The sequence below is a fragment of the Carassius auratus genome, chromosome 9, assembly GCF_003368295.1.
Source record: "Carassius auratus strain Wakin chromosome 9, ASM336829v1, whole genome shotgun sequence".
In the NCBI taxonomy this organism is placed as follows: Eukaryota; Metazoa; Chordata; class Actinopteri; order Cypriniformes; family Cyprinidae; genus Carassius; species Carassius auratus.
In genome coordinates, this window is record NC_039251.1 from 5,951,700 (window position 1) to 5,961,807 (window position 10,108).

The following is a 10,108-nucleotide window of genomic DNA, read 5'->3' on the forward strand; positions in this document are numbered from 1 at the left end:
CCAACCACTGGTGGCGGCTAATGTCCGGAAACGGAGAGTGTAGTCATGTATTTCCGTGGCTCCCTGGCGGAGATTTAAGAGTTCATCATGGGTTGAAAGAGGAGTTAGAGCCACCCCGAACACTTCCTGGAGGTGGGTGACGAAGGCGTCGAATGAGGATAGAACCGGACTCTGGGAGTTCCAAAGGGCCTCTGCCCATTGTAGCGCTCGTCCGGTGAGGAGAGAGATCATAAAGGCGACTTTGGTGGCCTCATTGGGGAATTTACTGGTATTTGCATTGATGAACAGTGAGCACTGCAGAATAAACCCACCGCAGCCACTCGGTTCACCCGCATAGCACGCGGGACGTGCAAGGGGCGTGCTGTTGGTGGTGGTAGCACTAGTTTCGGTGGGTGGTGAAACTGACTGTAATACTTGGCGGAGAGCAGTCACCATTTCGGTGAACGGGTCCGAAGCCGCTCCCTGAGCAGCAGCGTTAACATCCATGGGAGATATGAAGTTCTATTTTTCGGGGCTGGAATCCTGTCACATCCACACAAGGAGAGGAGAAGACGGGTAAGTACTTTCGTGAAGTTTTATTAACATAGGATTTCAACAGAGCAGGTAAGTGTGGTCACAGACGGTGAATCTTCAAGCACTGATCAATAGGTGAGTTCAAGCACAAAGCTAGGCCTGACAACAAAGAGTCACTTCCCTTAATCGCTGTAACTGAATCTCCACAGAGTCACAATGCGGTCCACAAGAAGCAGGCAGAAGATCCACAAAGAGCGTCCATGTAAGCTTGATTCCAGCCGGTGAGTGAATGAGTGAGGTGAGTATTTAAAGGTGTGGTGATTGCTGGTGCAGGTGCAGGTGATCAGTATTCAGGTGACGGTTCACGTGAGCGGTGCATGGGAGATTGAGTGGATGGTGACTGGCAATGGTGACTGGGGCTAAGGGAACGAGCTGAGGGTGTGACAGTCATTGGGTCACAGGCTTGATGCAGTTAGGATTAAGGATTTGCAACTAAATATTAAGTCTTATTCACTTTAATCTAGTTTAAGTCAAAATTTTCCAATACTTTTGGTCACATGAGCAATGGGTGGGGTAAAAAAAAAAGTTGCTATATATTGTGGCGCCAGTATCGAGTCCCACGTAGGAGATGGAAGGATATAAAACTGGAGCGACGACCGTGAAGGACGAGAGAGGACCAGGCCTGGGACATTATTTTATGTTTGCTTTTTATTTGCGCGCACCAGTCGTCCGCGAGGGGCTGGTGCGTTGTTTTGTATTTATTTTGAATATTAAAGTTTGATTTTGATTGTCCGCCGGTTCCCGCCTCCTTCTTCCCGATGATTACAAAGACTGTAATAATAAAATCTTTGTAATCATCGGGAAGAAGGAAACATAAAATAATGTCCCAGGCCTGGTCCTCTCTCGTCCTTCACTATAGTCGCTCCAGTTTTATATCCTTCCATCTCCTACGTGGGACTTGATACCGGCGGTGGGGCGCAGGTGCAGCTCATCTCCAATCACTACACCTGGCCTCACTCCACGTTCCCACGCCTCTCGGCCCCGCCCCACTCGCCACATATATATATATATATATATATATATATATATATATATATATATATATATATATATATATATATATATATATATAGCTTCAGATGATGCATATATAATTTATAAATATTATAAGTAATATATTGATTTGCATCTATAAATTATCTGCCAAGAAGAAAAAAAAGATGTATTTTTTATTTTTAAGCATTTAATTAATTATATTATTTAGTATAGTTATTAATAATTCTAGAATTTGTTATTAAAAATAAAAACATTTAAACAGATTTTTTTCCCCAGTAAAAGTGATATATATCCATACTGTTATAAGATTTTATCATGGAGTTTGTCATGTAGTTTCTTCATGCATGCATTAAAGAGAAGGCAGACATAAAGCACGTTCATGGCCTCTGTGTGGGATTTTCCCACTGTTTTGGAAGATGAACATTTCTGTGTATTAGTGTATATGCTTCTGTTGGTGAGTCAATATTTTCCTTCAGTTGAAGTGTAACCCATGCCCTTTCCTCTCAAAGTGAAAGCCAAACGGTAGATGGCTATCGTATGGAGCGCACGCTCTTGCTGTCTGCCGTATCAGAGGAGGATTTCTACTTAAACTTCACCTGTATGGCATTCAGCAGCCGAGGACATCCGACCGGACAGATTACACTCGTCCCTGCAGGTGCGTTACCACAACAGCTCAGTAAATACTACTCCACTGCTCTGGGTGTTTGCTCACGGGTGTGTGTGTGTGTGTGTGTGTGTGTGTGTATGTACACTTAGGATTGGTTAAATGCAGAGCACTAATTCAGAGTATGGGTAACCATACTTGGCCATGTCACATCACTTTCACTTTATCTTCAAAATTTTTAATGGTTTATCATTTTGTGGCAGAGCAGTTTCACTTTCAGTGAAACAGCAGATGACTAATTGTTGGAAACTTGTCTGCTGGTTTAGCAAGCAGTGGCTGTTTCTCATGCAGTCAGAGCTGCTGAGATTTTCTTGCGTGTACAACAAGAGAAGTAAAATAAAATAAAAAATATGCTTTTTTCTGTTATTACAAATAATTTACTGGGCTGTCCAAAATTTTAAATATTTATTATTATTATTTTAATTAAAATGAGTTTTTATTAAACATATTAAATGATTAAATGAATTTTATGTTGATTTCATGGTTTGGGGTAAATATTTATATGTATAAATATGTATTTATTTATCGATTGATTTAACTGCATTAATTTAAAATAATTCCAAATTATTATTATTATTTTGTTTTGTAATTTAATAATTTTGTGTATTTTTTAATTCAATTTCAAATTAAAGGTTTAAAATGCCATTTAAAATAAAATCTATTAAAATATACTTTTTTATTAAAATAAAATGCTTGTCTGTAGAGATTTTTATATTTACATAGATATTTTATATTTACAATAATTTAATAAAATATAATTTTATTCTTATTTCTATAAGAAATATTACTATTTGAATATAAAATAAAAAAAAAAAGTATATATAATAAATTACATTTTAACGGTACCACTGTAAAATTACAATACTAATATTTATGCTGTCTAAATTAAATGTTAATAATAATAATAATAATTTACAACACTTTTTTTATATTTAATTGCATATACAATCAACAAATCTGCACCTTCTTTGTTGTTTTATTTTATTGCACAGAATCTATAGCTTGTGTGAAGTTTATGGGTTTACTATCATTTATATAATGTAAATAATCACATTAAATAAAAAAATATTACTGAACATTAAATAAATTATATCTCATTTACATTAATCTTAATAACGTACGTAACCCTCGTTCCCTGATGGAGGGAACGGAGATGTTATGTCAAACGGTCTCACTTGGGAGGCCATCATTTAAGAGAAAACGGCAATGAAAATTGGCTAGTGGATTTAACTTACCTGAGCCACTCCCTGTGCCAACGGTATAAAGGGCGACAGGTACATCCACTTATTAGGTTTTACGCTGAGGAGCCGAGAACGTGTCGCGGCAACAGCGAACGGTTCAAGGTTGTAGCATGAGGACATAACGTCTCCGTTCCCTCCATCAGGGAATGAGGGTTACGTACATAACGAGACATTCCCTATCTGTCGGTCACTACGAGTTAGGTCGAACGACATATGGCGTCCTATGGAAAACACCACAAACTGAACAATTTCACAACCCTGTGGCGCTGCAATTGTTGGCAAGCCGTGGCATGCCCCAAAAGCTACGCTTATGGTCGTAACCTTCCCAAAGCCCCAGCGCAAATTCACTGACCTTGGTACCGAAGGGGCCAAAGGGTGAGTACATCGCTGCTGGAGAAGGCCACGCTGCTGTTCCGCCCTCACAAAGTTAGTGGTAGGGATTTCAACCTTCGGTGAAAGATTGCTTCAAATCTTCCCTATTTGTTCTTTCAGCTTGGCAAGACAATGGGGAAGCGAGCCTTAGGAAAAGGTCGCTACAGAGTGCACATCCTACCCGTAGGGAGGTGACATGTGGAGATACGGATATGGACTGGCCCGGGGGGCAGTATTACATATGGAATGGGTCTCTGAGGCAGGTCCTACCTTAGAGTAGGGATGGAACGGCTACCATAAGAGACTGACAGAACGGGTCTGTCAAGGGAAGACACGGGTTTGCCAAGAGAGAAACCTTACCGTGCAAGAAAACACACATGGGATTACACGTAGGGAATCAAGCCATATGAACACCTAGCCCAGTACAGGGGCTGACCGGAACTCCGGGCATGCTAACACTAGTACTGTGGCTGGCGACAGACTGCTCCGCCAAGTCTGATTGCCGATGGTGCTGGAGGATGCTCGACCAGGGTACACCAACTGGGGAACTCTACTGGGAGAAGAAAGGCGCTCACATCCCCGTGTTAGGCGGAATGGCGCAGCAAGCATGACACCCAGCCAGCCTGTCCCGCCAATTACCTCTTACCCAACACACAGGAAGAAAGTGGCTCTACACGGAGGTTGTAAAACCCTGCAAAGGTTTTGGGTGTCGCCCAGCCCACAGCTCGACAGATGTCTGCGAGAGAGGCGCCGTGCACCAGCGTATAAGAGGAGGCCACACTCCGTGTGGAGTGGGCCCTCACCCCCAGGGGGCACGGCTTGTCTTGGGAATGGTAAGCCAAGGCGATGGCATCCACTATCCAGTGGGCCAACCTCTGCTTGGAGACAGCCTTCCCCTTTTGCTGACCTCCAAAGCAGACCAGGAGCTGCTCAGAGCTTCTGAAGCTCTGGGTGCGGTCCACGTATATGCGTAGCGCTCTTAAAGGACACAGCAACACCAAGGCTGGATCTGCCTCCTCCAGGGGCAGCACTTGCAGGTTCACCACCTGATCTCGGAAGGGAGTGGTGGGAACCTTGGGCACGTATCCGGGGTCTCAAGACAACGTTAGAGTAGGCCGGCCCGAACACAAGGCACTCTTCACTTACCGAAAATGCTTGGAGGTCCCCGACCCTCTGATGGAAGTGAGCGCGACCAGGAGCGCTGTCTTGAGACACAGTAACTTAAGGTCGATTGAATCCAGCGGCTCAAAGGGACCCCTCTGAAGTCAATAGAGAGGTCCCAGGAGGGAATCAGGGGTGTCCTAGGAAGATGTAACCTTCTGGCACCCCTCAGGAACCTAACGATCAAGTCGTGCCTCCCCAGGGACCGGCTGTTCACTGCATTGTGATGGGCTGTAATGGCTAGGATTGTCAGAGAACAGGAAACGACGTCTTTAATCGCGAATCATCCGTGATTTGCTCTTTTAGGAAATCTGCTCTCTTAGTTGAAGCGCACAGGGGAATCGCTGAAAGGGACACCGCTGTTTGCGCTGTACCGCCAACCAGAACAGCTTCCCGACACACAGCAGATGAATGGCTTTGTGGAGTATAACAGCTTTCATACAACCACTCGGCTCCGAAGCAAAAATCTAATGAGTGGATGCACCTGTCATCCTTTATAACCGTTGGCAGGGGGAGTGGCTCAGGTATGTTAAATCCACTTGCCAATTTTCATTGGTGTTTTCTCTTAAACTCAGAGATGATTGGCTTCCCAAGTGAGACCCCATATGTCGTTCGACATAACTCGTAGTGACCGACAGATAGGGAACTGATTTGTTCATATATTTATTGATTGATTTAACTAAATTTTTAATTATTAATATATGTAGAAAATTGTAGGACAGCTTTGAAATTACAATGCTAGTCTTTATTTATTTATTTTTCAGATGTTAATGTTTAATTCATATTAATAAAAAATATTAATTTATATACAGTAAACATGACTTTAATATTTAAATTGTAATTGTTTTACGTCTTTTTAAAAAATGTTTGAACATTTAAATTTGGGGGAAAATAACATCTTGAGATCCCTTTCTTCCTTTTATTAACTTTGTTTACTTCTATTTATTAAAAAATGTATGTTTTTACTAAAATTGTGTTTATAACAGATTAGTCTTTAATTCCTTGCATGCACTGAAAAAATATGTGAATTTTTTAAGGAATATAGGTTGCAAAAAAAATGTTTTTTAAGTTAGTCAACTAAATCTGTTTATTTAAATGTAGCTACAATAAATTGCAACCACTTACCTAAAAAAAAATAGTAAATGCAATTAACCTTTTTTTTTTGTCTGTGTATTGTTTGCAGAATGACATGTTTGAAAGTTAATATTGCCTGTATTTGCATCTGAAGATTGGCAAGTGGTAAATATTTTTTTCAAGAAGAAAACATGATCTGCTTTCACATCAAAACAGTTTGTTTGTCCCTTCAGATCCGAACCTTCTCTTGCTTCTTGGTCTTCTTCTGTGCTCTGTGGCATTGCTCTTCGTGACGGGTGTGATTCTGTGCACCACATTCAAGGTGGAGCTGGCCTTGTGGGTCAGGAATGTGTTTCCATTCCTCTACCAAACCACAGGTAGTCAATAAACAGGAAATATACTTTAGCACTTTAGCAGCATCACTCAGTCACTTGGAAAGTACAGCGGTTACATAAACTAGAATTAACACCTTTCAGTGAAATCACAGAGCTGCCGGAAATGCTGAAAAATGCATAATAATTGCTTTCATGTATTTATTTTGCATGTTCTGTGCTGTTTGTTTTTTGTATTGTTTTTTCTAGCTGGTGATGGTAAGCAGTTTGATGCATACATCGCCTATCCCAGAGTCCTCGAGGGCTCAAGTGAAAACGCTGAGATTTTTGCAATGAGCACTTTGCCGCAGGTTTTGGAGGGCCAGTACGGTTATAAGCTGTTCATCCTGGGCCGGGACGGCCTGCCTGGGGAAGGTAAAGGTGTTTTTCTCAATATTGAGCTTTTTTTGCACCCTCAGATTCCAGATTTTGTAATAATATTTGATCCTAACATACAAACATACATTAATGGTAAGCTAATTTATTCAGCTTTCATATGATGCATAAATGTCAATAAAAAAAATTGACCTTTATGACTGGTTTAGTGGTCCATGCTCATATTCAGAGCTTTACCAGGCTGATTTCCTGGTGTTTTCCAGCTGTGGTGGACGTGGTGCAGGACGCTCTGAGCCGCTGTCGCAGACTGCTGCTGCTCTACACGGCGTCGTCTCTCTGCAGCCCGGAGGCACAGGACTGGGCCGAGCAGCAGACAGGTCTGTACCAAGTGCTGGTGGAGGACTCCATGAGTGTGGTGCTGCTGGAGCTGGAGGAGATCCACCAGCCGCTGCGCCTGCCACACACTGTGCGCCTCCTAAAGGACAAACAGGGAGCTTTGCAGGCCTGGAAGAGAAGGAAGAGGTGGGCGTTCTGGGATAGGAAGTCAGAGGAGCGTGTGAACTCTCTGGAGCCCTCTGCACGCTTCTGGAGGGAGCTGCGATACCATATGCCCATCAGAGGCAAAGCTAAAGAGAGAAACTGGTTTAGTTTCTAGATGAACACTAAAGGTGAGTACTCGGTCAAGTTGAGTAAACTTCCCGGATGAATAAGAACAATGCACTCTTCCTCAGAACAACAAAAAGAGAGAAATTAATACTTTTATTCATCAGGAATGCATTAAGTTGATCAAAAGTGACCAGTAAAGACATTTACAATGTGACAAATGATTTCTATTTCACATAAATGCTATTCTTTTGAACTTTCTATTCATCACAAAATACACCAAGGAAAACATTTTTCACAACGGTTTTGTGGTTAAAGAAAGACCCTAAAACAGCTGTTAGTGACATCAGCAACAGCCTCCGGAGGACAGGAGTGAAGGAATCACAGTCTATTGTTCACAGAAGACTTCATGAAGAAAAGTACACAGGGTACACAAGAAGATGCAAACCACTCATTAGCAAGAAGAATAGGAGACAAGCCAATTTACAGAAAGATGCAACAAACTAATTGGGAGATCCTTCGTCATGCTGCAAGATAATGACCCAAAACATAGTGCCAAAGCAACTGACAGACTGGCCATGTCAAGATCCAGACTTGAACCCTAAAGAGAAGAGACTGAAGGGAGTAACCCCCCCCCCCACCCCCCACACCCACCCCAAACTGAAAGAGGCTGCGATGAAAGCCTGGAAAATCATCACAAAAGAAGAATGCAAATGTTTGGTGATGTCATTGGGTCACAGGCTTGATGCAGTTAGGATTAAGGATTTGCAACTAAATATTAAGTCTTATTCACTTTAATCTAGTTTAAGTCAATATTTTCCAATACTTTTGGTCACATGAGCAATATATATATATATATATATATATGCACACATGCTTACATGTGTGCGTTTTTGTGCTGTATCTATATATAAATACACTGTATGTATGTTTGTGTGAGAGAGAGGACTGTCTATAATAGAAAAGGTATATATATATTAATAAAACATTTTATATGAATAAACTAAAATTATGAGAAGGAGAAGAACCAAAAAATTTTAATGATATATGATTTTCACATTCCAGATCTGTTGGGACTTGAAGAATCCTTGCTTTATAAAACAATAATAACTTAATATTTTGACCCTTTGACCCTATCAGGACAACACTGTTTGGATAATAGAGTGATTGGATGGATGTTCTTCTTAAACATTTCATTTAGAGACAAAGTTAACTTTGAAGGCATTTTTTAATTATTAAAGGTTTTGTAACAAAATAAAATTCAAATTAAAGAAGAAAAAAACTTTGCATGTAGTTTGATTGACATGCAATCTGGCCAATCATAATGCAATTTCTGTCTGACAAACAAACCAGACAGGCGAATAGATTAATGTGAACTGATGTCTTTCCATGGCTGAAACAAGATACCTTCTGATGTTCATTCGTGTTTATTTCATATTTCTTTTTCATTGGTGAGAACACAATGTGTGGCGTGAGAGTGGCATGGTTTAACAGACTTAGAAACAGTAACTAAGGGTCATCCCACTTATATATACTATATATATATTTAAATTGTGATTTTAATATCTCATCCAGTATATAACAATATTCCAATCAACCAATCTGAGTTGAGATATAACTTTTCAGAAAATATCTGTTTTAGGATTACAACAAAAGTTACAACCCTTGTTAATCAGTTATCATTTCCCTTTGATTTTGAGTGACAGTGAAGGGGTAGGTTGTAACATGTTTTTTGAAAGTGTTACAACCATCCCCTTACATACAACCAAGAACATTTTTGTGATTTTAACAACACTACAGAATGCCTAGAACTTGGTTGGGAAAAACAGATATTGGAGTCAATGCTAGTATTTTAAAAAGAGCAGCAGAGAAAGTTTGGAAAGGAAAGTCTGTTAGGGCAGTGGCAAAATCCCACGGAATCTGCCATGTAACATTGAACAGATATTGGCAGAAATATAAAGAACTGAAAGACCAGGGATTGAGGGACCTTCCTCGTGTAGGATACTACAGTCCTCACCAGGTCTTCACCAGGGAGCAGGAGGAGTCTTTGTCATAAGCCAGAGAAGAAAATGAGAAGAAAATGGCAGGGCCTGATTGGTTTGGCTTGTTTATGAAGCGGAACCCCAGACTTTCAGTGAATTTTTTTTTTTTTTTTTTTTCACCATTGTGACTGGTAAAGAATGCATTTCACTTGTTCATTCTCTGGAGTGGGGATAAACATACGTCTGTTAATTTGCTCACACACACACACACACCCCACACACAAACACACGTTTTGTGAAAAGTGGTGACATCCCATAGGCGTAATGGTTTTTGTACTTTACAAACTGTATATATTATCGCCCTACACCAACCCTACACCTTACCCTAACCCTCACAGGAAACTTTGTGCATTTTTACTTTCTCAAAAAATATAAGCGTTTTGAAAAATGGGGACATGGGTTATGTCCTCATAAGTCACCCTCTCCTTGTAATACCTGTGTCATACCCATGTCATTATACAGAGTTGTGTCCTGATATGACACAAAAACAAGAGCACATACACACTCTCACGCACACACACACACACACACATGAATGTGCACGTACAGACATGCACACACAAAAAGGGAAACATGCACAAAAACACACAATATGCTCATACACTCCGGAACGTGTCCTCACCTGCAATCAAAGGTACTGTAGACATTCATCCACCATTAAAGCAAGTAACAGTG

General features: G+C 40.8%; 1 protein-coding gene across 4 annotated transcripts in view; it reads left to right on the forward strand.

Annotated features, from left to right (window-relative positions):
- Positions 1-8,676, forward strand: part of LOC113108221 (interleukin-1 receptor type 1-like) — a 72,000-nt gene extending 63,324 nt beyond the window's left edge. For 2 of the 4 annotated variants that reach the window (XM_026271115.1, XM_026271118.1), the window contains 4 exons: positions 2,079-2,224; positions 6,315-6,458; positions 6,663-6,827; positions 7,052-8,676. In XM_026271115.1, coding sequence (XP_026126900.1) covers positions 2,079-2,224; positions 6,315-6,458; positions 6,663-6,827; positions 7,052-7,443 — 847 coding nt within the window. In that variant the 3' untranslated portion in view covers positions 7,444-8,676. The remainder of the gene's footprint in view (positions 1-2,078; positions 2,225-6,314; positions 6,459-6,662; positions 6,828-7,051) is intronic. The other 2 variants (XM_026271116.1, XM_026271117.1) reach the window with 1 other exon arrangement.
- The last annotated feature ends 1,432 nt before the right edge of the window (positions 8,677-10,108 follow it).